Here is a 27,944-nt window from a genome sequence, read left to right on the forward strand (position 1 = left end):
TAGATGGGCTCAACCTGAGCTGGGCTGTGACCAGGGTCTGAGCAGAAAGTATAAGTAGGACAGTCACGAGGACTTTAAACTAGTAAATTGGGGAAGAGAGGGTTCAGGTGGGAAAAGTTGGATAAATAATAGGTCAAGAATAAATGAGAGATGAGAGAGTAGAGTAAGTGCTTTAGACAATACCGATGAACTTAAGAACATAAGAAATAGGAGCAGGAGGAGGCCATTCAGCCCCTCGAGCCTGCTCTGCCTTTCAATGGGCTCATGGCTGATGATCTTCAATACCATTTTCCTACACTAGCCCTGTATCCCTCGATGTTTTAATAGTTAGAAATCTATGGATCTCAGTGTTGATGGGGTAAAGGGGAAATTAAAAGGTGTGATCTGATTAAACCAGGAGAGGGAAATAAGAAACATGTGAGTAAAACATTAGAGCAAAAGAGCAGGCTAGGGTGTGTGGTTTCATAGGAGAGCCAATATAAAAACACTTGGGGTACAAGGAACCAGCTGAATGGATTGCAGGTACAAACACAACTTGATGAGGGGAGGGGGGATATAATATGGTAGCCGTTATTGAGACATAGCTACAAGATGGTCAGGACTGGAAAATGAATAAAGCAGGTTATAAGGTCTACAGGAAAATTGTAGGACAGAAGCAGTAACCTTAGTGATTGAGGATGAAATCATTCTACTGGCCAGAGAGGACATAATAAGAGATAAATAAACTGTGGAGATGTTATAGCTAGACTTAAGAAATAGAAAAGGAATATTGCTGAAAAGAGATATGTTGGCGAAACCTTTCATCTTGCACTCATCAGGACAAACACAAGAACTCCCTCCCTAACAGCACTGAGGGTGTACCTACACCACATGGACTGCAGCGGTTCAAGAAAGCGGCTCACCACCACCTTCTCAAGGGCAATTAGGGGCGGGCAATAAATGCTGGCCTAGCCAGCGATGCCCACATCGCGTGAAAGAATTTTTAAAAATGCCAAATTTCAAACGATCACAACAATTTATACTGCAGGAGAAATGGCAAGGCAATTCTGATTGGCCAAGGTGTTGCCATGGAGAAATCAATGGGGAACTATAGGCTCCCCAAGATCCCCGGTGATTCATAAAAAGGCTCAAAGTTTGAACATATTCCTTTTGTTTGCAGCGAACTGACCCCTGCGTATGAATGTGTGTCACTTCTAGCAAGCGTAAGTGAGCTACATTTTGAGCTCAACTGATTATCTTAAATTGGTTGTTAGTGTTGCTATTAGCGCACTCAGGATTGTTCAGCGAGTGCTGCCCAATTGCGGAATCCCATCTAACAGTAGATTCAGTAGGGTTTCGTTTTGGGTTTTGCAAGTGAGGTTTGTACAGACTACAAGTTAAAAAGGGCTTACGACCATAGTGAGATTCATGTAAAGCTCCCCCTCCCCAGTAACAACTGTAAAGTGGTAGATTGTATAATTGCAGAGGTTAAACTTTTAATGGGTGTTTTTGACATCATATGTTAGAAAATTTCTTGAGCATGTCTGGGATAGTTTTCTGCAACAATATGTCCTAGAACTGACAAGGAAGCACTCAGTTTAGATTCACTAATGTTAAATGAGCCAGGTTTGTTAACAGTCTAATAGTCCATCCATATTTATCTAACTGTGATCCCAATATGGCCAAATTCAATGTGGCTTTTGAGAAGGGGCAATGTGAGGAAGCTACTAAAATTCTAGATTTAGGTAAGGCTGTCTTCAGTACGATGAGACACAACAAACTGGGGACATCTGTTAATGAATAAACTACAGAAGGCCAGCTAGAGGAGTTTAAAAAAAATCTAATACAAACCAATTTATACCCCTGACCAACAAATGTTCTAGGCACTTAAAAAAAAAAACTCTGACTAAAGAGACATTATATGACTGGAAGAAAAAGGCTTTTAAAACTGCCAAAAGGAGCACAGATCCTGGCAAGTAAGAAATATACAAAGAACAGCAAGAGTAACAAAACTGTAAGAGTTACAAAGAGGAGCATGACAATAAATTTGTGTGATATATCAAAATTAACTCAAAACATTTTTTTACAACTCTATTAGGAAAAAGAAGGCGTTCAGGAGCAATGTGGGTCCCTTGAAAACTGATAACAGTGATATGTCAATGAACCTAAGGAGATGGTGGATCTGCTAAATAATTACTTCACATCAGTATTTATAATAGAGGGAGAGATCAGCATGCCAGACATCCCAAGGAAATTAACATTGCATCAGGAACTCAGCAAAATTAACAGACAAAATAACAATAATGAAGAAAATAATGGCACCACAGAGAGACAAATCCCCAGGACCAGATGGTTTCCTTCCCAGGATTTTAAAGGAAGTGGCTGAGAGCATTGTAGATGCCCGAACTGCCAATTCCAAAGTTCTCTTGATTAGGGAAACCTTCCTTTAGATTAGAAAATTGTACATGTCACTCCGCTACTTAAGGAAGCTGAGGGAGAGAAAACAGGGAACTATAGACCAGTTAGCTTAATGTCTATTGTTGGGAAATGACTAATAATCAAAAATAGGGTGACTGAACACATTGAAAGTTTTCAGCTGATTAGAGAGAGCCAGCACGGGTTTGTAAAGGGTAAATCATGCCTGATAAATCTGATTGAATTTTTTTGCAGAGGTGATTCAAGGAATGGTAAAGAGAGTGTCTATGGATGTTATTTATATGGGCTTCCAGAAGGCATTTGATAAAGTTCCTCGTAAGAGACTGATCTTTCCCTCTACTATAAATACTGATGTCATGTTCCTCGTAAGAGACTGTTAGTTAAAGTTGAAGCTGATGGAATTGAAGGTAAATTGTTGGCCTGGTTAGGAAATTGAGTGAGTGAAAGGAGACTGAGAGTGGAGATAGTGGGCAGACACTCTTATTGACAGATGTGACTAGTGGTGTCCTACAAGATGTCACAACAATGAGAAATTGTGAATGAGTGAGATCTACCCAAACCTTCACCAGCTAACTAAGGATATAGTGAACTGTTTAAAGACACTGGCCAAAAATGGCTGCCACAAATCACCTGACAAAAAATGGCTGCCACAAATCACCTGATGTCTGGAATCGTAAGTTGACCTTTTCTGGAAAGTTACTATCTGGATTGCACTGCTGACATGTTGCTCATGGAATTCCACAGCTGGAGGTGTCGGGATCCACTACAAAAAAGGACTCATGAAAAGAAGGAATTAAAAATACAAAGTGCTCGACTTTAATCAGCTGGAATTCTGCCAAGGTGATGGGAGCTGCTGACCAGCCAGATACCCAATAAACATTGAAAGAGCATCTACAGGGAAAAGAAATTTTAAAAAAAACCTTTGTTGCAGGCAACTAAAGGGGCTGAATAAAGGAGAGCCAGTTCACTCCTCCACACTTGGTCGTAACAAAGGGCACAAGTCAGGGTCACAACCATTCACTTTACACTTTAGTTACTTAGGGCAGGATTTTGCCCTTGGTGGGCGGGCGGGCCCCACCAGCTTGGCAGGTGGGCAGACAGCCGACGCCCGCTGCCGAAACGGGGCCTGCCGCCATTTTGAGTGGGCTGGCCAATTAAGGCCCCACCCAGTGGGCTACCCGACGGGAAGCGTTATGCACTTCCTGTGTGAGGGGGGGGGGGGAGGGAAACCCCCAGTGTCAAAGTGCGCTCTGCTCCCTGAGGCTAAGTCCTGTCTCAGGGAGATTAGTGACAGTCTCAAAAATGTAAAAAATAGAAAAATAAAAATATTATTAACACGTCCCCCTCATGTGACAATGTCACACGAGATGGGACATGTTAATAATGATCACATTGCATTTATTAAAGTTTTTAAAAAGGAACATGAACACTCATCCCGCCGGTGGATGGTTTCATGTATTATCAGAAGCCGCTGGGGCTCCTGGCCTGCCCACCAGCTTTAAGGTTGGATGGGCAGGGCCTTTAGTTACTTTAATTACCCTGTCGATGGCCTCAATTGGCCATTGACAGGTTGGCGGGCGGACAGCTGATTTCACTGCCTGCCTGCCTTCCTGAATATTTAAAGGGACCAGGATGATGTTGGGGGTTCCTCCCAATGTCATCCCACGTCACTTTCCCGTTGGCGAGCGAGCTCCACTCCCAAATCGCCGACGGGAAAATTCTGGCCTTAGATTATGGGATAGAAGGATACTTATCCAAATTTGTCGATGACACAAAGATAGGCAGCATTGCAAGTGGTGCAAGCGAAAGCATAAAATTACAAAGAGATATTAATAAATTAAGTGAATGCGCAAAACTGTGGCAAATGGATTTCAATATAGGCAAATGTGAGGTCATTCACTTTGGCCTTAAAAGAGGATATAACAGAGTTCTGTCTAAATACTGGAAACAGTGAAGGTCCATTAAAATGTCAGGGACAGGAACAGAAAATAATCAAAAAGGCTAAGGGAATGCTGGATTTTATATCTGGAAAACTAGAATACAAGGGGGTTGAAGCCATGTTTCAGCTATGCAAAGCTGTGATAGGACCACACCAGGGGTTACAGTGAGTTGTTCTGAACTCTCCACCTGAGGAAGGATAGATAAATTGGCCTTGGAAGGAGTGCAGCATTGATTTGCTAGGACTTTGGCAGGTGTCCGCTCCGCTGACTTTATCGAAGGCCTTTGAGAGAACAAAGAACAAAGAAAAAAGTACAGCACAGGAACAGGCCCTTCGGCCCTCCAAGCCTGCGCCGATCATATTGCCTGTCAAACTAAAACATTTTGCACTTCCGGGGTCCGTATCCCTCTATTCCTATCCTATTCATATATTTGTCAAGCTGCCTCTTAAACATCACTATCGTACCTGCTTCCACCACCTCCTCTGGCAGCGAATTCCAGACACTCACTACCCTCTGCGTAAAAAACTTGCCTCGCACATCTCCTCTAAAGTTTTCTCCTCTCACTTTAAATCTGTTTCCCCTAGTAATTGACTCTTCCACCCTGGGAAAAAGCTTCTGACTATCTACTCTGTCCATGCCACTCATAATTTTGTATAACTTCTATCAATTCGCCCCTCAACCTCCATCGCTCTAGTGAGAACAGTCCGAGTTTCTCCAACCTCTCCTCATAGCTAATAACCTCCAGACCTGGTAGCATCCTGGTAAACCTCCTCTGCACCCTCTCCAAAGCCTCCATATCCTTCCAACAACCAACACACAGTGAAGGTCCAAGTCTAATTCCTGACACTTTATTTAAAGCAGTGAGTGGTTAGGATCTGGAATGCACTGCCTGAGAGTGTAGTGGAGCCAGATTCAATCGTGGCTTTCAAAAGAGAACTGGAGAATATCTGAAGTGGAAACATTTACAGGGGGACGGGGGAAGGAAAGGCTGGGGAGTGAGATGGGCTGAATTGCTCTTGCAGAGAGCTAGCATGGACATATCAGGCTGAATGGCCTTTTTCTGTGCTGTCACCATTCTATGACACTCTGATTTTCCTAAAGGTTGAATGGCTGTGAAGACCAAATCAGTCGGAGCTTTGCCTTTTCCGAATCCACACTGGCTGACAGGGAGGATGTTCTGAAGTTACACAGAGGCAGAGATGCTGGTCAGCGAAAGAACTGGGCAAAACTGTGGCAAATGGAGTTTAATCTGCAGAAGTACGAACGTACAAACATATGAAATAGGAGCAGAAGTAGGCCATTCGGCCCCTTGAGCCTGGTCCACCATTCAATAAGATTGTGACTGATTTGTTTGTGTTTTGAATTCCACATTCCCATTTACTGCCCCTCCCACAACCCACCCCCCGATAACCTTTGATTCCCTTGCCCAACAAGAATCTATCTACCTCTGTCTTAAAGATATTAAATGACCCAGCCTCCACCGCCTTCAGAGAAGAGACTTCCAATCCTCAGAGAGGAAAAAATTTCTCTTCTTCTCCAACATGAGGGGTCATTCATTTCGGATTCAGAAAAATGATTTGGAATGTTTTCTTAATGGGAAAACACTAAAAGCTGTTGGAGGGGACAAAGGAGATTGGGGTGTCTCTGTACACAAATCACTAAAACCCGCTACACAGGGTCAACATACCATCAGAAAGATCAATGCTTTTATCGCAAAGGAGCGGAATACAAAGGGGAGGAACAGATGCCTCATTTGTACAGAGCACCTGGAGCACTGTGTTCAGTTCCAGGCACCAAATGTCGGAATCGTTTTTTGGCTATGGAGAGGGAACAGTACAAATTCACCAGAATGATACCAGGGCTTAAAGAGTTACAGAAGCCTGAATCTTCTGATTCTCTTGAGCTTAAACGGTTGAAAGGATGACCCAAACAAGGTGGGTAAAATGATGAAAATATTTGACAGGGTAGGCACAGAGAAGATATTAACCCAGAACGCGAGTATAATCTTATTAGTTAGGCTATTCAGGGGTTAAACCGGAACATATTTTTCACACAGAGACAGGGGAAATGTTGAAATCACTCTCCCAAAAGACAGTGGACGCTGGGCCAATTGGAAATTTCGAAACTGAAATGTGGTGAGTAAAGGGATGTAGGATATGCATCAAAGGTGGGAAGTATCTGCAATAAGATAGGTGAACTAGTGGCACAAAGAGAGGTAAATGAAGCATCAGGTCAAACATGGGCAAGGAAACCTGTTGATTACCATGTACTGTCCCTCACTCCCTAAGCTGATGAATCGGTTCTCTTCCATGGTGAACACCACTTGGAGGAAGCAGTGAGGGTGGCAAGGGCACAAGATATATTCTGGGTGGGAGACTTCAATGTCCATCACCAAGAGTGACTCAGTAGCACCACTACAGACCGAACTGGCCGAGTCCTGATGGACATCGCTGCTAGGCTGGGTCTGTGGCAGGTGGTGTGGGAGAACGATACTTGACCTCATCCTCACCAACCTGCCTGCTGCAGATGCATTTGTCCATGACAGAATCGGTAGGAGTGACCATCGCACAGTCCTTGTGGAGACAAAGTCCCATCTTCACAATGAGGGTACCCTCCATCGTGTTGTGTGGCATTACCATCGTGCTAAATGGGATAGATTTTAAACAGATCATGGGCCTTAAAACTGAGCATCGATGAGGTGCTGTGGGCCATCAGCTGCAGTAGAATTGGACTCAAACAGTCTGTAACCTCATGACCCGGCATATTCCCCGCTCTACCATTACTATCAAGACAGGGGGTCAACCCTGATTCAATGGAGAATGCAAGAGGGCATTCCAGGAGCAGCACCAGGCATATGTAAAATGAGATGTCAACCTTGTGAAGTTACAACACAGGACTACTTGCATGCCAAACAGCATTAGCAGCAAGTGATAGACAGAGCCAAGCTATTCCACAACCAACGGATCAGATCTAAGCTCTGCAGTCCTGCCACATCCAGTCGTGAACGGTGGTGGACAATTAAACAACTCAATGGAGGAGGAGGAGGCTCCACAAATATCCCCATCCTCAAAGATGAAGGAGCCCAGCACATTAGTGCAAAAGATAAGGCTGAAGCATTCACAACAATTTTCAGCCAGAAGTGCTGAGTGGATGATGCATCCCTGCCTTCTCCAGAGCTCCTCAGCATCACAGATGCCAGTCTTCAGTCAATTCGATTCACTCCACCTGACATCAAGAAACGGCTGAAGGCACTGGATACTGCAAAGGCTATGGACCCTGACAATATTCCGGCAATAGTACCGAAGACTTGTGCTCCAGAACTTGCTGTGCCTCTAGACAAGCTGTTCCAGTACAGCTACAACACTGGCATCTACCCGGCTATGTGGAAAATTGCCCAGGTATGTCCTGTACACAAAAAGCAGGACAAATCCGACGCCCCCCCCCACCCCCCCCCCATCAGTCTACTCTCGATCATCAGTAAAGTGATGGAAAGGGTCAACAGTGCTATCAAGCGACACTTGCTTAGCAATAACCTGCTCACTGACTCCCAGTTTGGGTTCTGCCAGGGCCACTCAGCTCCTGACCTCATTACAGCCTTGGTTCAAACAAGGACAAAAGAGTTGAACTCCCGAGGTGAGGTGAGAGTGACTGCCCTTGACATCAAGGCAGCATTTGACCAAGTGTGGCATCAAGGAGCCCCAGCAAAACTGGAGTCAACGGGAATCAGGGGGAAAACTCTCCGCTGGTTAGAGTCATACCTAGCACAAAGGAAGATGGTTGTGGTTGTTGGAGGTCAATCATCTCAGCTCCAAGACATCACTGCAGGATAGTGTTCTCAGTCCAACCATCTTCAGCTGCTTCATCAATGACCTTCCTTTTATCATAAGGTCAGAAGTGGGGATGTTCACTGATGATTACACAATGTTCAACACCATTCGCAACTCCTCAGATACTGAAGCAGTCCATGTCCAAATGCAGCAAGACCTGGACAATATCGAGGCTTGGGCTGACAGGTGGCAAATAACATTCATGCCACACAAGTGCCAAGCAATAAACATCTCCAACAAGACAGAATCTAAGCATCACCCCTTGACGTTCAATGGCATTACCATCACTGAATCCCCCATATCAACATCCTGGTGATTACCATTTACCAGAAACTGAACTGGATCAGCCATATAAATAGTCTGGCTACAAGAGCAGGTCAGAGGCTGGGCATCCTGCAGTGAATAACTCAGCTCCTGACTCCTCAAAACCTGACCACCATCTACAAGGCACAATTCAGGAGTGTGATGGAATACTCTCCACTTACCTGGATGAGTGTAGCCCCCACAACACTCAAGAAGCTCGACACCGTCCAGGACAAAGCAGCCCACTTGATTGGCACCACATCCACAAACATTCACTCCCTCCATCACCAGTGAACAGTGGCAACAGTATGTACCATCTACAAGACACACAGCAGGTACTCACCAAGACTCCTTAGACAGCACCTTCCAAACCCACAACTACTACCATCTAGAAGGACAAGGGCAGCAGACACATGGGAACACCACCACCTGCATGTTCCCCTCCAAGTCACTCACCATCCTGACTTGGAAATACCTACACCCACATGGACTGCAGCGGTTCAAGAAGGCAGCTCACCACCACCTTCTCAAGGGCAACTAGGGATGGGCAATAAATGATGGCCTAGCCAACAACACCCACAGCCCATAAATGAATTTAAAAAAACAATATTTTAGAAAGACAGGCAGAATGGAAAAGGAGGAGGGATAGCTTTAATAGTAAAAGATGGCATAAGGGCATTAGTGAGAAAGGATCTTGTCTCAGAAGGTCATGAAGTATGAGTGGAAATTAGGAACAACAAGAGTCACAAACACTGGTGGGAGTAGTTTATAGGCCCCCTAACAGTAGTTATACCATTGGACAGAGCATTAAACAAGAAATTATTGGAGTTTGTAACAAAGGAAATGTAATATCTGTGGGGGCTTTAATCTTCATATAGACTGGAGCAATTAAACTGAAATGAGTGGTCTAGAAGATGAGTTTGTCGAACATTTTTGTGACAGTTTCTGGAAGCAATACATTGTAGAACTGACTAGGGATCAAGCTATCTTACATCTGGTATTGCATAATGAAACTGGGTTAATAAGTAATGTCATAGTAAATGATCCACTTGGAAATAGTGACCATAATATCAGTGAACTGCATGTTAACTTTGAAAGTAACAATACTCCAATCGCAAGCAGATATCTTAAACTTAAACAAAGCCAATTACATAGGTATGAGGGAGAACCTGCTAAAGTTACTTGGATAAATAGATTACAAGGTTGGGGGGGGCGGTAAATGAACAGTTAAAAACTGTTAAAACATTTAAAAACAACTCAACCTTTGACATAAATACATTCCCATTGAGAAACAAAAACTCAAGAAGAAAGGCTCATCTGTGGCTCACTCAGGAAGTTAACGATAATATTAGATTAAGAGGAGAGGCTTACAATGTTGCAAAAAATAGCATCAAATCTGAGGATTAGGAATGTTTTAGAAACCAGCAGAGGGCCACTGAAAAGTTGATAAAAAGGGAAAAAACAGAATGAGACTAAACCAGCCAGAAATGTAAAATCAGATTGTAAGAGCTTTTATAAATAGGAAGGGAGTAGCTAAAGTAAACATTGGCCCTTTAGAAGCAGGGACAGGAGAAATCATCATGGGGAATGAGGAAATGGCGGGGGCATTGAACATATATTTTGTGTCTGTCTTCACAGCACAAGACACGTATTTCATACCAGAAATAGACGATAACCTAGGGGCCTAAAATGAGTGAGGAAATTAAGGAAATGGATATCAGTAGAGAAAAAGCATTGGTGAAACTTAAGGGACTAAAATCCAGCAAATCCCCAGGACCTAATGGCCTACACCCTAGGGTTCTAATTGAGAGAGCTGCAGAAATAGTGGATGTGCTGGCTATGAATTTCCAAAATTCCTTAGATTCAGGAACGGTCCCATTATATTTGAAATGGGCAACTGTTACACCACTTTTCAAGAAAGGAGGGAGAGAGAAAACAGTGAACAACTGGTCAGTTAGACATCGGTTGTTGGGAAAATACTGGAATCTATTACTAAGGAAGTTTTAACAATGCATTTAAAAAAGCGTAGTGTGATTAGAACAAGTCAACATGTTTTACTAAGGGGAGATCCAGTTTGACAAATTTATTAAAGTTTCTTGAGGATGTAACTAGTAGAGTAGATAAAGGGGAACCGGTAGATGTAGTATACCTGGATTTCCAAAAGCCATTCAATAAGATGTCACACGAAGGTTTAATAGCCAAGATAAAGGCTCATGGAGTTGGATAGAGGTCTTGTAGTTGTGGATAGGAGCAGAGAGTGGACATAAATGGGTTTTTTTTCAAATTGGCAGGCAGTGAATAGTGGAGTGCCACATGGATCAGTGCTGTGGCCTCAGCTATTTACAATCTACATTAATGACTTAGATGAAGGGACAGGGAGTAATGTATCAACATTTACCGAATGACGCCAAGCTAGGTGGGAAGGTAAGCTGTGGGGAGGACACAGAGGCTGCAAAGAGGTATACACAGGTTAAGTGAGTGGGCAACAGGATGGAAGACAATATAGGGAAGTGTGAGGTTATTCACTTTCATTGTAAGAATAGAAAAGTAGAATATTTTTTTAAAAGGTATGAAACTTGTAAATGTTGATGTTCAAAGAGTAGGGTGTGCTTGTACAAGGAACACAGAAAGTTAACATGCACATACAGCAACCAAGAATAAAGCAGTCCTGCTACAATTGTACAGGTTCTTATATTCTCTGGAGTTTAGAAGAATGAGAGGTGATCTCATTGAAGCCTATAAAATTCTGAAGCGGTTTGATTGGGTGGACGCTGAGAGATTGTTTCCTCTGGTCAGGGAATCAAAAACACGACAGCATAGTTTCAAGATAAGGGATCGTTTAGGACTGAGATGAGAGGAAATTCTTTCACTCAAAGGGTTGTGAATCTTTGGAATTCTCTACTCCAGAGGGTTGTGGATAGCCCATCGTTGAACAATTTAAGGCCGGGACAGACAGATTTTTTATCTCTCAGGGAATTAAGGATATTGGGAGAGGGCGGGAAAATAGAGTTGAAGTCCAAGATCAGCCAAGATCGTATTGAATGGTGGAGCAGGCTTGATCGGCTGAGTGGTCTACTCCTGCTCCTATTTCCTGTGTTCTGGTATTCTTGAAAGTGGGGTTGGGATATAAATTAAATACAATCTAATTGAATACAAAAACAGAATTACCTGGAAAAACTCAGCAGGTCTGGAGCATCGGCGGAGAAGAAAAGAGTTGACGTTTCGAGTCCTCATGACCCTTCAACAGAACTGATTGAATATTAGAAGACAGGTGAAATATAAGCTGGTTCAAAGTGGTGGGGGGGTGATGTGGTTGTAGGGACAAGCAAGCAATGATAGGAGCAGAGAATCAAAAGATGTCACAGACAAAGGAACAAAGAGGTGTTGAAGGTGGTGATATTACCTAAACAAATGTTCTAATTAAGAATGGATGGTAGGGCACTCAAGGTACAGCTCTAGCGGGGGTGGGGTGGAAAGACTAGCAAGGCACACAAGATTTAAAAATAATGGAAATAGGTGGGAAAAGAAAAATCTGTATAAATTATTGGAAAAAACAAAAGGAAGGGGGAAGACACAGAAAGGGGGTAGGGATGGAGGAGGGAGTTCAAGATCTAAAGTTGTTGAATTCAATAGTCATTCCGGAAGGCTGTAAAGTGCCTAGTCAGAAGATGAGGTGCTGTTCCTCCAGTTTGCGTTGGGCTTCACTGGAACAATGCAGCAAGCCAAGGACAGACATGTGGGTAAGAGAGCTGGGTGAAGTGTTAAAATGGCAAGCGACAGGGAGGTTTGGGTCATTCTTGCGGACAGACCGCAGGTGTTCTGCAAAGCGGTCGCCCAGTTTACGTTTGGTCTCTCCAATGTAGAGGAAACCGCACTGGGAGCATTGAATGCAGTAGACTAAGTTGGGGGAAGTGCAAGTGAAATGCTGCTTCATTTGAAAGGAGTGTTTGGGCCCTTGGACGGTGAGGAGAGAGGAAGTGAAGGGGCAGGTGTTGCATCTTTTGCGTGGGCATGGGGTGGTGCCTTGGGTGGGGGTTGAGGAGTAGGGGGTGATGGAGGAGTGGACCAGGGTGTCCCAGAGGGAACGATCCCTACGGAAAGCCGATAGGGGGGGTGAAGGGAAGATGTGTTTGGTGGTGGCATCATGCTGCAGTTGGCGGAAATGGCGGAGGATGATCCTTTGAATGCAGAGGCTGGTGGTGATAAGTGAGGACAAGGGGGACCCTATCATGTTTCTGGGAGGGAGGAGAAGGCGTGAGGGCGGATGCGCGGGAGATGGGCTGGACACGGTTGAGGGCCCTGTCAACGACCGTGGGTGGAAAACCTCGGTTAAGGAAGAAGGAGGACATGTCAGAGGAACTGATTTTGAAGGTAGCATCATCGGAACAGATGAGACGGAGGCGAAGGAACTGAGAGAATGGGATGGAGTCCTTACAGGAAGCGGGGTGTGAGGAGCTGTAGTCGAGGTAGCTGTGGGAGTCGGTAGGCTTGTAATGGATATTGGTGGACAGTCTATCAGCAGAAATTGAGACAGAGAGTTCAAGGAAGGGAAGGGAAGTGTCAGAGATGGACCATGTGAAAATGATGGAGGGGTGGAGATTGGAAGCAAAATTAATAAATTCTTCTAAGTCCCGATGAGAGCCTGAAGCAGCACCGAAATAATCGATGTACCGGAGAAAGAGTTGTGGAAGGGGGCCGGAGTAGGACTGGAACAAGGAATGTTCCATATACTCCATAAAGAGACGGGCATAGCTGGGGCCCATGCGGGTACCCATAGCCACACCTTTTATTTGGAGGAAGTGAGAGGAGTTGAAGGAGAAATTGTTCAGTGTGAGAACAAGTTCAGCCAGACGGAGGAGAGCAGTGGTGGATGGGGCTTGTTCGGGCCTCTGTTCGAGGAAGAAGCTAAGGGCCCTCAGACCATCCTGGTGGGGGATGGAGGTGTAGAGGGATTGGATGTCCATGGTGAAGAGGAAGCGGTTGGGGCCAGGGAACTGGAAATTGTTGATGTGACGTAAGGAGTCAGAGGAATCACGGTGGGAAGGGACTGGACAAGGGGAGAGAGAAGGGAGTCAAGATAACGAGAAATGAGTTCCGTGGGGCACGATCAGTCTACCGGGACAGTTCTGTTTGTTGATTTTGGGTAGGAGGTAGAAGCAGGCCGTCCAAGGTTGGGTGACTATCAGGTTGGAAGCTGTGGGAGGAAGATCTCCACAGGAGATGAGGTCAGTGACAGTCCTGGAAACAATGGCTTGATGTTCAGTGGTGGGGTCATGGTCCAGGGAGAGGTAGGAGGAAGTGTCTGTGAGTTGACGCTCAGCCTCCGCGAGGTAGAGGTCAGTGCGCCAGACAACAACAGCACCACCCTTGTCAGCGGGTTTGATGACAATGTTGGGGTTGGACCTGAGAGAACTGAGTGCAGTAAGTTCAGTGAGAGACAGATTAGAATGGGTGAGAGGAGCAGAGAAATTAAGATGACTAATGTCACGCCGGCAGTTCTCAATGAAAAGATCAAATCTCCCTCCAACTGGACCCCTCCCTCTAGATTCTTACCTTCTCGTGATCTTTTCATTGAGAACTGTCGGCGTGACATTAGTCATCTCAATTTCTCTGCTCCTCTCACCCATTCTAATCTGTTTCTCTCTGAACTTACTGCACTCAGTTCTCTCAGGTCCAACCCCAACATTGTCATCAAACCCGCTGACAAGGGTGATGCTGTTGTTGTCTGGTGCACTGACCTCCACCTCGCGGAGGCTGAGCATCAACTCGCAGACACTTCCTCCTACCACTCCTTGGACCATGACCCCACCACTGAACATCAAGCCATTGTTTCCAGGACTGTCACTGACCTCATCTCCTCTGGAGATCTTCCTCCCACAGCTTCCAACCTGATAGTCGCCCAACCTCGATGGCCCGCTTCTACCTCCTACCCAAAATCCACAAACAGAACTGTCCCGGTAGACCGATCATGCCCCACGGAACTCATTTCTCGTTATCTTGACTCCCTTCTCTCTCCCCTTGTCCAGTCCCTTCCCACCTACATCCGTGATTCCTCTGACACCTTACGTTACATCAACAATTTCCAGTTCCCTGGCCCCAACCACTTCCTCTTCACCATGGACATCCAATCCCTCTACACCTCCATCCCCCACCAGGTTGGTCTGAGGGTCCTTAGCTTCTTCCTCGAACAGAGGCCCGAACAATCCCCATCCACCACTACTCTCCTCTGTCTGGCTGAACTTGTTCTCACACTGAACAATTTCTCCTTTAACTCCTCTCGCTTCCTCCAAATAAAAGGTGTGGCTATGGGTACCCACATGGGCCCCAGCTATGCCCGTCTCTTTATGGGGTATGTGGAACATTCCTTGTTCCAGTCCTACTCCGGCCCCCTTCCACAACTCTTTCTCCGGTACATCGATTATTTCGTTGCTGCTTCATGCTCTCATCGGGACTTAGAAAAATTTATTAATTTTGCTTCCAATCTCCACCCCTCCATCATTTTCACATGGTCCATCTCTGACACTTCCCTTCCCTTCCTTGACCTTTCTGTCTCAATCTCCGGTGATAGACTGTCCACCAATATCCATTACAAGCCTACCGACTCCCACAGCTACCTTGACTACAGCTCCTCACACCCCGCTTCCTGTAAGGACTCCATCCCATTCTCTCAGTTCCTTCGCCTCCGTCGCATCTGTTCCGAAATTGCTACCTTCAAAATCAGTTCCTCTGACATGTCCTCCTTCTTCCTTAACCGAGGTTTTCCACCCACAGTCGTTGACAGGGCCCTCAACTGTGTCCAGCCCATCTGCCGCGCATCCACCCTCACACCTTCTCCTCCCTCCCAGAAACATGATAGGGTCCCCCTTGTCCTCACTTATCACCCCATCAGCCTCCGCATTCAAAGGATCACCTCCGCCATTTCCGCCAACTGCAGCATGATGCCACCACCAAACACATCTTCCCTTCACCCCCCCCTGTCGGCATTCCATAGGGATCGTTCCCTCTGGGACACCCTGGTCCACTCCTCCATCACCCCCTACTCCTCAACCCCTACCTACGGCACCTCCTTAAGCAAACGCAAAATATGCAACACCTGCCCCTTCACTTCCTCTCTCCTCACCATCCAAGGGCCCAAACACTCCTTTCAAGTGAAGCAGCATTTCACTTGCATTTCCCCCAACTTAGTCTGCTGTATTCGTTGCTGCCAATGCAGTCTCCTCTTCATTGGAGAGACCAAACGTAAACTGGGCGACCGCTTTGCAGAACACCTGCGGTCTGTCCTCAAGAATGACCCAAACCTCCCTGTCGCTTACCATTTTAACACTCCACCCTGGTCTCTTACCCACATGTCTGTCCTTGGCTTGCTGCATTGTTCCAGTGAAGCCCAACCCAAACTGGAGGAACAACACCTCATCTTCCGACTAGGGACTTTACAGCCTTCCGGACTGAACATTGAATTCAACAACTTTAGATCTTGAACTCCCTCCTCCATCCCCACCCCCTTTCCGTTTCTTCCCCCTTCCTTTTCTTTTTTCCAATAATTTATATAGATTTGTCTTTTCCCACCTATTTCCATTTTTTAAAAATCTTTTATGCCCCACTAGTCTTTCCACCCCACCCCCACTAGAGCTGTACCTTGTGTGTCCTGCCATCCATTCTTAATTAGCACATTCGTTTAGATAATATCACCACCTTCAACACCTCTTTGTTCCTTTGTCTGTGACATCTTTTGATTATCTGCTCCTATCACAGCTTGCTTGTCCCTACAAACCACCACCCCCCCAACTTCTCTCCCCCGCCCGCCCGGACCCCGCCCCTCCCCACCTTAAAGCAGCTTATATTTCACCCCTCCCCTAATATTACTCAATTCTGTCGAAGGGTCATGAGGACTCGAAATGTCAACTCTTTTCTTCTCCGCCGATGCTCCAGACCTGCTGAGTTTTTCCAGGTAATTCTGTTTTTGTTTTGGATTTCCAGCATCCCCAGTTTTTTGTTTTTATTACAATTTAATTGAATGATGGCATTGGTTCAATGAACTGAAGGGACCACTGCTATTCCTTTATCCATTACCCATTCTAGTACCAGTCCTGTATTAGTGCCAGTGTGCCCATTACCCACTCCAGTACCAGTCCTGTATTAGTGCCAGTGTATAGCATCACTCCTATGTCATTTTCATGATGTTTGCAATATATTCCAGTATCAATCCTGTATTAGGGCCAGTGTGCCCATTACCCTTCTCCAGTACCACTCCTGTATTAGTGCCAGTGTGTTGATTACCCACTCCAGTACCAGTCCTGTATTAGTGCCTTCGTGCCCATAACCCACTCTGGTACCAGTCCTGTATGGTGCCAGTGTGCCCATTACCCAATCCAGTACCAGTCCTGTATTAGTGCCAGTGTGTTGATTACCCACTCCAGTACCAGTCCTGTATTAGTGCCAGTGTGCCCATTACCCACTCCAGTACCAGTCCTGTATTAGTGCCAGTGTGTTGATTACTGACTCCAGTATCAGTCCTGTATTAGTGCCAGTGTGCCAATTACCCACTCCAGTACCAGTCCTGTATTAGGGCCAGTGCGTTGATTACTGACTCTAGTACCAGTCCTGTATTAGGGCCAGTGTGCCCATTAGCCAATCCAGTACCAGTCCTGTATTAGTGCCAGTGTGTTGATTACCCACTCCAGTACCAGTCCTGTATTAGTGCCAGTGTGCCCATTACCCACTCTGGTACCAGTCCTGTATGGTGCCAGTGTGCCCATTACCCAATCCAGTACCAGTCCTGTATTAGTGCCAGTGTGTTGATTACCCACTCCAGTACCAGTCCTGTATTAGGGCCAGTGTGCCCATTACCCAATCCAGTACCAGTCCTGTATTTGGGCCATGGTGCCCATTACCCACTCCAGTACCAGTCCTGTATTAGTGCCAGTGTGTTGATTACTGACTCCAGTATCAGTCCTGTATTAGTGCCAGTGTGCCCATTACCCACTCCAGTATCAGTCCTGTATTAGTGCCAGTGTGCCAATTACCCACTCCAGTACCAGTCCTGCATTAGGGCCAGTGTGTTGATTACCGACTCTAGTACCAGTCCTGTATTAGGGCCAGTGTGCCCATTACCCAATCCAGTACCAGTCCTGTATTAGTGCCAGTGTGTTGATTACCGACTCTAGTACCAGTCCTGTATAAGGGCCAGTGTGCCCATTACCCAATCCAGTACCAGTCCTGTATTAGGGCCAGTGTGCCCATTACCCAATCCAGTACCAGTCCTGTATTAGGGCCAGTGTGTTGATTACCGACTCCAGTACCAGTCCTGTATTGGTGCCAGTGTGCCCATTACCCACTCCAGTACCAGTCCTGTATTAGGGCCAGTGTGCCCATTACCCAATCCGGTACCAGTCCTGTATTAGTGCCAGTGTGTTGATTACCAACTCCAGTACCAGTCCTGTATTAGTGCCAGTGTGCCCATTTCCCACTCCAGTACCAGTCCTGTATTAGGGCCAGTGTGTTGATTACCCACTCCAGTACCAGTCCTGTATTAGTGCCAGTGTGCCCATTTCCCACTCCAGTACCAGTCCTGTATTAGGGCCAGTGTGCCCATTACCCAATCCGGTACCAGTCCTGTATTAGGGCCAGTGTGTTGATTACCCACTCCAGTACCAGTCCTGTATTAGGGCCAGTGGGTCCATTACCCGCTCTGGTCTAAGTCCTGCACTAAAGTCAATGCGTTCTGTTTCATTGTGCTCTTCCTGTATGTCACTGTGTACACTATCCACTCCTGTCATATTGACCAAACCAGTGAAGGAGCAAAAAAAGACTTTTGAAAGATTTAGTCCCAGGTTCATGTTTCCAAAACCCAAACACCTGCTCAGCTTTGCAGTGTTTACCCACTGCACCTTTGCCAATAAAGCACTTGATTAACCGATGGTAGAGCTGGATGCCACCTGAACACCCTGGCAACCCCTCACGTTTGCCAAGTACTTTCACCAGGTTTACCTCGGGACCTGAAGGTTCTTTGGTGTCCAGAAGCTCCTCGGGCCTCTTTGCTTCTTGTGCTGAGGACGAGGGTGTGGAAAAAATGGCCTCCGTTTCTTCCTCCTCCCAGTTAATGACCTCCGTGGAAGGTTCCTGCCCGAGCAGGATCACATTCCCAAAATTAGGATCTGACTGGGAATGGTGAGGAGCCTTTCGCTGCTTCATTCCACATCGGTTGGCGAAGTAGCCCATGACTGGTTCTTTCCTATGCCGGTGAGCAGGGTGACTGGCCCTACAGCAAGCCCCCTGGTGGTATGAATGGGGCAGGCATGTGGAACTGCCGGCCTTTGAGGTTGAAGGCTGGTATCCCGCATTTCCTGCTCCCTCAGGCCACATGCTCAGGGCTCCCGGCTCCTCGATGGTCAAGCTGTCCATCTTGTCAATGGCCCTCTGCATTGAGCTGATGCTGGGGATATGGTGGGCCTGCCGACACTCATAGTAATCAGAGTTCGGATAGTAGGCCTCGTTGTAGTAATGTCGGTCAGTCAGAACCCTCCTGTCGCAGTTCAGAGCTGCGTTGAGCCCTTGGATGGATAGGTCGTAATACTTTGTGTGTTCGTGAGTCATTTTGAGCTGCTGTATGGTGACAAAGGGATGCTTCAGGGCTGCGCTGGGCGTGATACGCTCATGAGAGTCCAAAGTAAGCATCCTTTTGATGAGCTCCACCATATTTTTGCGATCGTGGAACTCAGCAATGACCTCATCGTCTGGAAAGACCGTCTTGGTGATGTTAATAGTCTCCAGTTGGTCCAAAGACTTCAGGACGTACTTCCTCCTCTCCAGCGGCTGAACCATGGTCTCGGCCTGATAATCGGAGGCGCACTTGAGTTGCCACTGGTGGGCTGAATGCTGCCGGGGGTTCCTTCTGAAGAAATGGTTTGCCTTGGTGGCTGCGTTCAGGAGGTGGTCCTTGGGCAGACCTTGCGTCTCAACGATGTACCGGATCTGGTCGTACTCGCTGTTGCCGGGGTAGAGGGGCCAGCCCAGGTGTAGTTCAGCCATCACACAGCCCAGGGACCACATGTCCACCTTCTCACAGAAAGGAAGACCAAGGAGAATCTCGGGCGAGCGATAAAACCGGGATTGGATGTATGGTTCTGGTGGGGGGGGAAAGGAGAAAGGGATCATGTTAGTTCACAGAAGCTAAACCAAAAGGAGTTGTGGATCAGAATTGGGGGTTTTTCCAAAGGTTTCTACAGGGCCAAATATTTCTACCAGACACAACAACAACTTGCATTTATAGAGCACCTAAAATGACCCCAGGTGCTGCTCGATGTGTTGTCAAACTAATTAACTAGCGGAACTAATTCGGGAGCTATTAGGACAGGTGGTCAAAGCTTGGTTAAAGTTTTAAGGGGTGTCTTAAAGGAGGAAAGAGAGGCCGAGACGTTTGGGATAAAATCCCAGAGTGTCCGCCCTAGGCACCCGAAGGCCGCTAATGGTGGAACACTGATAAAAGATGTGCCTGAGGCTGGAATTGGAGAAACACATGTCACGGAGGATCGGAGGGCTGGGGAAGGCTACAGGGTTGGGGAGGAATCCAAATATACAAGATCCCCAACGGCCTTGACAAGCTGGACATGGAAAGGATGTTTCCTCTCGTGGGTGAGTCCAGGACTTGGGCGGGGGGGGGGCACTGTTTTAAAATTAGGGGCAGAATCTTCGGGTTGCCGTGCGGGAGCGAGTCCCACTCACCGACGCGTAAAACGATGTCGGACATGCATCCCAACGTCATCGCGCCTCATTCGGATCTTGAGTTTGGCAGGTACGCACCAGAGTCGGCTGCACACCCGCCAAACTGTCAAAGGCCTGTTAAGGCCATTTAAATTCCACTTGAAATAATTAATGGAGCTGCCCGTCCAACCTTAAGGTTGGGGGGGGTGGGGGGTGGGTGGAGGTGGGGGGGCAGGCGAAGAGCCAAGGCGGCCTTCGTATTTATCATGAGACCTCATCCACGGGCGGGATGAGACTTCATGAAGGTTTTAAAACATTAATAAAAACTTTTAATAAAATTCCTGGACATGTCCCAGCTCACGTGACAATGTCTCATGAGGGGACGTGTCTTTACATTATTTTTTTCCCTTTATTAACATTTTTAAAAATCAAAGTAATCTCCCTGAGGCAGCTCTGTGCATGCGTGAAAGACCACCCCCCCCACCGCCCCAACTCAGCCTACTACCCCCCCCCCCCCCACCCCACACAGGGGGCACTCAGCGCTTCCGGGTGCGCATCACGCTGGGCGGGCCTTAATTGGCCCGCCCACATAAAATGGCGGTGTGCAGCCAATCGCAGGCGGCGATCGGCTACGCGCCCGCCCATGCCGGTTCCCACCAACCCCCTCCCGACAGGGAGAAAATTCTCCCCTTAGGACAGAGATGAGGAGGATTTTTTTTCTCTCAGGATTAGGCAGCTTTGGAACTCTCTGTCCTCTGTCTCAGAAGGTGGTGGAGGTGGGGTCATTGAATAATTTTAAGGCAGAGGTAGGTAGATTCTTGTTAGGCAAAGGGAACAAGAGGTTATCGGGGTTAGATGGGAATGTGGAAATAGAAACTCAAGAAGATCAGCCACAATCTTATTGAATGGCAGAGCACGCTCGAGGGGCCGAATGGCCTTCTCCTGTTCCTATTTCTTATGTTTCTTGAATGCTAATTATTGACCAACATTTGGATAAAGGCTTGTCTTCTGCTGGATAACCCTGGAAAGGAGATAAGAAAGGAGAAGATTCCAGACAAAGGAGTCAGAGGAAGAGAATTAATGTGATTGTTTGTTCAGGCTGTAGCCCTGACATAGGAACAGGAGGAGGCCATTCAGCCCTTCAAGCCTGTTCTGTCACTCACTTAGATTATGGTTGAGCTATACCTCAACTCCATTTACCTGCCTTGGTTCTATAGCTTTTAAAACCCCTTCAATCACAGCTTTGAAAGCTCCAGTTGAGCCCCTCAGCCTCAACAGCTTTTTTGGGGAGGAAAGTTCCAGATATCCACTCTGCTTTGTGTGAAGAAATGCTTCTTAACATCACCCCTGTACAGCCTGGTTCCAATTTTAAGGTTCTTCCCCATTGTTCTGGACTCTTCCCCCCATGGAATATAATTTCTCTCTATCTACATTGGTAACTCCTTTAATCATCTTAAACACCTCAATATTATCACTCCTTAATCTTCCATATTTAAGAAAATACAACACTAGTCCATGGAATCTAGGCTCATAATTTGAGTATCTAACAGGTTAGACACCTGAGTAACTCCATCCCAGAGATCAACACTGGACCAGACTTTGATCCCCACAAACACTACAATATAGGACTTGTCAGAGCAAGGGTGTTAATGGCATGTCAATTGTATGTTGAAGTTAAGGATACATAGGTGAACGGCATTGATTCATTAAGTATCTTGAGCACATATAAGGAGAGACTCTGGCAGCAGTTCCCGTGCTGCCAGGTTAAGGTGCTTCACGGGCTCCGAGGTCACATGCATCTTCTGCAGCCAAGCGGAGTCCAATCTCCATGTGCATATAGATTGCCCGAGGTAGCAGCCCCCCATTCATTTTTTTTGAAGGGGCTGCTCCTCAATTTTTGCTTGCGCTTCAGCCCCACACTCCTGCTCTTTGGCCACCCGGTGCAGCAGGGTGCAGGGAGGGAGGAGAATCTCCTCGTAAGCCTGCTCCTGGGCCTGGCCAAGTTAGCCTTAAATAGGCCCAGACAGCCGGCGGTCGAGCGGATAGTCCGGCCCAGACTGTCTACCCCTCTTCCGCAGCTACGTTCGTGTCTGGGTGTCCTTGGGGAGGGAGCACGCGATCTCCACTGGCATGATTGAGGCTTTCAATGACCAGTGGGCACCACGGGGGCTGAGTGCTTCCTCGCCCCACAAAATGACATTCTGATTTAGTTAGCTAAGATTCCTGTGGAATTTTGTTTCCTTTACAGTGCCCTTTTAAGAAGCTATTACTTTAATTTGATTTGTTCATTTGTTCATTTGTTTTAAGTTGCCTACCCAAAGGGAGAATAAAGAGAGACTCTCGCAGCAACAAACAACGAAGGCCCTTTAGGGGCTCCCAGGCCGGTTGTCTATTCTGCAGCCTAGAGGAGTCTGTGCTCTGTGTTTAGATAGATTGTCAGAGGCTGCAGCCCCTGTTTGATTATCTGAAGGGGTTGCTCCTCAAATCCGGGATGCACTTTAGCCTCACGCTCCTGATCTTTGGTGACCCCACTGCGGAGGGGGATGTGCGGGGAGGAGGGCCTCCTCCTGGGCCTGCTTCTGGCCCTGGCCAAAGCGGCCTTTATTTTAATTTAGCTCCAGGCAACAGGCTGCGGAGGGGGTTGTTAGGCCCGGTTGTCTGCCCTTAATCTCCAGCTGTATTCGTGCCCGGGCGTCCCTGGAGAGGGAGCACGTGGTGTCCGCTGGAAGGCTTGAGGCCTTCTACAACTGGAGGTCACCGCGGGAACTGCAATGCAACATCAGCCCCGGGAACATCATTTTAATTTCAGTTGCTAAGTTTCCTTTTAAAGCTTTTTTTTAAACAATGCCCCTTTAAGGGTTGTTAATTTGTTAATTCATTTATTTTATTGGTTTATGGGTCACTTTAAAAGAGCGTATAGAGGGAGAGAGACACTTGGCAGCCCTGTGCAACAAATGGCTAAGGTGGTTCATGGCTCCATTCTGCGGCCTAGTGGGGCCCGTATTCCATGGTTCTGTAGATTGTCAGGGGATGCAGCCCCTCTTTCATTGTCTGAAGGGCCTGCTCCTCACATTTTGCTTGCACTTCAACCCCACACTCCTGATTTTGGCCATCTGGTGTGGAAGGGTGAGGGGGGGGTGGGATGGTGGGAGGACCGGGCAGGGAGCAGGACCTCCTTGTTAGCCAAGCCGGCCACTAGCAGGCCCAGGCAGCGTACGGTCGAGGGGGGTCATTCTGCCCCAATTCCGTGGCTACGCCCGTGCCCAGAGCGGGGGCCTTGGAGAGGGAGCACGCAGTGTCCACTGGCAGGCTTGAGGCCTTCCACAACTGGTGGGCAGGGCAGGAGCTGGAGTGCGACATCAGCCTCGGGAAGGATTTGATTTATTAAAGTTTCCTCTGAAAGCTTTGTGGTGCCCCTTTAAAGGCTGTTCATTTGTCAATTGGTTAATTAATCTATTTTGGTTTCCAAAAGACTATAAAGAGAGACTCGATGGGGGAGCACCTCCTTTACCATTTGGGATTTGGTGTGGAGGGTGTTGCGTGCAGCAGGTCTGTGCAACAAGATACTAAGGTGGTCAACGAGCGCCCGGGCCACTTGCCTTATCTGCAGCCTTGAGATGCCCGCGTTCCACATTTACATAGGGTGCCCGAGACTGCAGCCCCTTTTTTGATTATTTGGAGGGGGATGTCCCCTCATGTTTTGCCTGCGCATCAGCCACATGCAGCTGACCTTGGGTCGTCTGGTTTTGGGGGTGCGGTGGGTGGAGGGTGCAGCAGGGTGCAGGGCCTGCTCCTGCCGCCTGACCAAGGCGGCCATTAACAGGTGTCCAGGAGGCGGGCAGTCGAGGGTGGGGTGGGGGGGGGGGGGGGGGGGGGGGGGGTGGTCACCCTGCTTCTCTCCCGTGGTTACACCTGTGAATGCGGTGTCCGCCGGTACGCTCGGGGACTTGCGCAGCCGGTAAACACGGGCAGGGGCCGGGATGGACCATCAGGCCTGGGAGCGTTATCTTAATTCAGTTTGACAGGTTTCTGTTAAAGTTTTTATGATTTTTTGTTAGTGTGCCTCTTGAAGGAGCTGCGAATTAGCGCCTTTGTTTCACTGCGAAGAGAGGCTCAGCCCCAACAATTTGAGCCGATTGGCGGAAATCCCCCCCCCCCAACCCCCCAGTGCCATCCCACCCCCTGAGCGGAGGAGTTTCCTGTACAGGCTCCTGCTGCCCACCCTTCTCTTCCTGGCCCTCCTCGACGGCCTGGACACCGAGGCGTTCCCTCCTGCTGTTGGGGGTGATGGGGGAGGGCCCCACTGGGAGGCTCGCAGTGTGGGATTTCCTCCCTCCCCCCCTCTGCCGTTGGTGATTTGGCGTGGAGAGCTTTGCAGGCAGCAGCCCCCTGCACAGTCGAAGGTTAAGATGGTTCAGGGACTCCCAGGCCGCCTGTATGTTCTGTGGTGGCGAGGCTCCTGTGCTCCGGGTGTACATAGGCTGGGTGGGGTTAGAGCCCTTGTTTCATTATTTGGAGGGGCTGCTCCTCAGGTCCTGGTTGCACTTCAGCCCCAAGCTCCTAATCTTTGGCCACCCGGTGTGGAGTCGAGATGGGTGGGGATGGGGGGGGCGCCGGGTGGGGTTTGCGCCTAGCCAAGGTGGCCTTTAACAGGAGCAGGCAGCAGGTGATTGAGGGGGTCACTCAGCCTGACTGCCTGCCCCACTTCCAAGGCTACATTCATGTCCAGGCGTCCCTGGAGAAGGAGCACACAGTGCCACTGGTAAGCCTGAGGCCTTCTTTGGCCAGTGGGTGCCAAAGGGGTTGAGCATCATCAGCCCTGGAAATGACATTTTAATTTATTTTAATAAGTTCCCTTTAAAGTTTTTGTTTCTTGTTACATTGTCCCTTTACGGGTTGTTCTTTAGTCAATTGGCTTATTTGATTGTTGTTCATTCAAAAGATGCTGGGGGTCGGTTAGGGAGGAAGCAGACATATATAATGCTGCGTTCTGTAAATAAACCTAGTATTCAGTAAAACAATTGGTGTCTGGCTCCCTATTTCACCGTCTGGCTTCAGAAGGAATTTACACAAAAGGAGCCCCACATTTTTTCTACGGCAGAGGGGTTAAGACTTGGCAGGGGGTGGGTGAGGTGGTTACGCTGGGGCGATGCTCAGCTTCACCATTTTCCAGCATATTATTCATTTCCAAATCTCCACCAGAAATGAGGGCATCACAGAAACAGACAAGTGGCTTCTGTGCAACGCGCAAAAGTGAACAAGTGATCAAAGCATGTGTCCAAATTCTCATTATTTTCACCTCAGTTGTCCTGTGCATTAAGTGCAATTGTGTAGTGTAAGTGGCACCGCATAGATGGAATTTCACAGGTCAAATTATACAGGGGGAATTTCACAGTTGAAATTCTACAGGTCAAATTGTACAGGAGGAATTTCATGGTTGGAATTGTACAGATCAAATTGTACAGGAGGAATTTCACAGCTGGAATTGTACAGGTCAAATTATACAGGAGGAATTTCACGGTTGGAATTGTACAGGTCAAATTGTACAGGAGGAATTTCACGGTTGGAATTGTACAGGTCAAATTGTACAGGAGGAATTTCACAGCTGGAATTGTACAGGTCAAATTATACAGGAGGAATTTCACGGTTGGAATTGTACAGGTCAAACTGTACAGGAGGAATTTCACGGTTGGAATTGTACAGGTCAAATTGTACAGGAGGAACTTCACAGTTGGAATTGTAGAGGTCAAATTGTACAGGAGGAATTTCATGGTTGGAATTATACAGGTCAAATTGTACAGGAGGAATTTCACGGTTGGAATTGTACAGGTCAAATTGTACAGGAGGAATTTCACAGTTGGAATTGTACAGGTCAAATTGTACAGGAGGAACTTCACAGGTGGAATTGTGCAGGTCAAATTGTACAGGAGGAACTTCACAGTTGGAATTATACAGGTCAAATTGTACAGGAGCAATTTCACAGGTGGAATTGTACAGGTCAAATTGTACAGGAGGAACTTCACAGTTGGAATTGTACAGGTCAAATTGTACAGGAGGAACTTCACGGTTGGAATTGTACAGGTCACATTGTACAGGAGGAACTTCATGGTTGGAATTGTACAGGTCACATTGTACAGGAGGAACTTCATGGTTGGAATTGTACAGGTCAAATTGTACAGGAAGAATTTCACGGTTGGAATTGTACAGGTCAAATTGTACAGGAGGAACTTCACGGTTGGAATTGTACAGGTCAAATTGTACAGAAGGAATTTCACGGTTGGAATTGTACAGGTCAAGTTGTACAGGAGGAATTGTACAGGTGGCAGGAATTTCACAGTTGGAACTGTACGGGAGGAATTGTACAGGTGGCAGGAATTTCACAGTTGGAACTGTACAGGAGGAATTGTACAGGTGGGTGTGTGCAGGTGGCAAGAGGACAGTTTTGTTATGTCCGCTGTACCATCAGCTGAATGATCATGAATTCCACAATCAGAATTCTACAAAAAAAACTTGAACATTAGCTGCAGAACGAGGGTCTAACCAGCAGATGGGGCAGCCGACATTCTTGATGATTCCAAACCAGGCAACAAATAATGGCCAGATCCAATGGCTTCAGCTGGGGAAATGTGACCTGTACTGCAGCATCCTTCTTGGCTGTTACAAGGACAAAAACAACCCACATTTATATAGCACCTTTAACATCGTAAATGTCCTCTAATACTTCAATGGGTCAGACCCAAGTGGAGGTACATGAACAACATAGGGCCAGGAGTAGGATATTCAACCCCTTGAGCCAGATTAATTAAATTATTTAATTCGATTATGTCTGATTTGTATCTTAAATCCATTTACCCCTTGGTTTCATGTCCCTTAATGCCTCTGCCTAGCAAACATTTTTCAATATTGGATCTTAAATTGTCAAATGCCCCCAGTCTCAACAGATTTCCATTGTCCTTTGTGTGAAGAAGTGCTTCCTAACACTTTCCCTGAAGAAACTAGCTCTAATTTTAAAGTTAAGCCCCCTTGTTCTGGATTCTCCTACTGGGGAAATGCTCTCTATACTACCGCATGAACCCTTTAATTATCTTAAACACTTCAATCTTGCTGAAAAGGGAGACATATTGCTGAAGCTTTCCATCTTGCACGCATCAGGACAAATTCAAGAATGCCAAATTTCAAATGATCACAACAATTTACACCACAGGAGAAAAGGTTGCTGATTGGTTGGCAAGTCGACTCTGGCTGAGATCGTGTCATGGGGAAAGTGACAGGGAGCTATAGGCTCCCCAAGCTCCCACGTAATTCAAAGGGGTGCAAGGCCAGACCATATTCCTTGAATGTAAGCTGCTTCCGGCAAATCCTGCCCAATCGCAGAACCCTCTGGTTGTTCATAATAAACAGAGTAATAACCAGCCCGTACTTGTAAAACTCAAAACAGAATACCGAACATTAGCTGTGATTCTGTGATAGGACAGCACTTGATGAACAATCCTGAGTGCGCTAATAGCCACACTAACAACCAATTTAAGATAACCAGTCGAGCTCAAAACGTGGCTCACTTACATTCATACACAGAGACTCATTCTTAGTGAACAAAAGGAACATTTTCAAGCCTTGTGCCTTTTTTGAATTACCGGGGAGCCTATAGTTCCCTGTTGCTTTCTCCATGGCAATGTCACAGCCAATCAAAGTCGGCTTGCCAACCAATCAGCATCCTTTTCTCCTACAGCATAAGTTGTTGTGCTGTTTGAAATTTGGC

General features: G+C 47.0%; 1 protein-coding gene across 1 annotated transcript in view; it reads right to left on the reverse strand.

The window, feature by feature from the left end:
• Positions 1–6,104: 6,104 nt before the first annotated feature.
• The window catches only part of LOC121272523 (homeodomain-interacting protein kinase 4-like), a 32,819-nt gene continuing 10,979 nt past the window's right edge, over positions 6,105–27,944 (reverse strand). The window contains exons 2-3 of the mRNA XM_041179138.1: positions 18,364–19,608; positions 6,105–6,172 (exon numbers count right to left, since the gene is read on the reverse strand). Of these exons, the coding sequence (XP_041035072.1) occupies positions 6,105–6,172; positions 18,364–19,608 (1,313 nt within the window). The remainder of the gene's footprint in view (positions 6,173–18,363; positions 19,609–27,944) is intronic.

The sequence above is a fragment of the Carcharodon carcharias genome, chromosome 34, assembly GCF_017639515.1.
Source record: "Carcharodon carcharias isolate sCarCar2 chromosome 34, sCarCar2.pri, whole genome shotgun sequence".
Classification (NCBI taxonomy): domain Eukaryota; kingdom Metazoa; phylum Chordata; class Chondrichthyes; order Lamniformes; family Lamnidae; genus Carcharodon; species Carcharodon carcharias.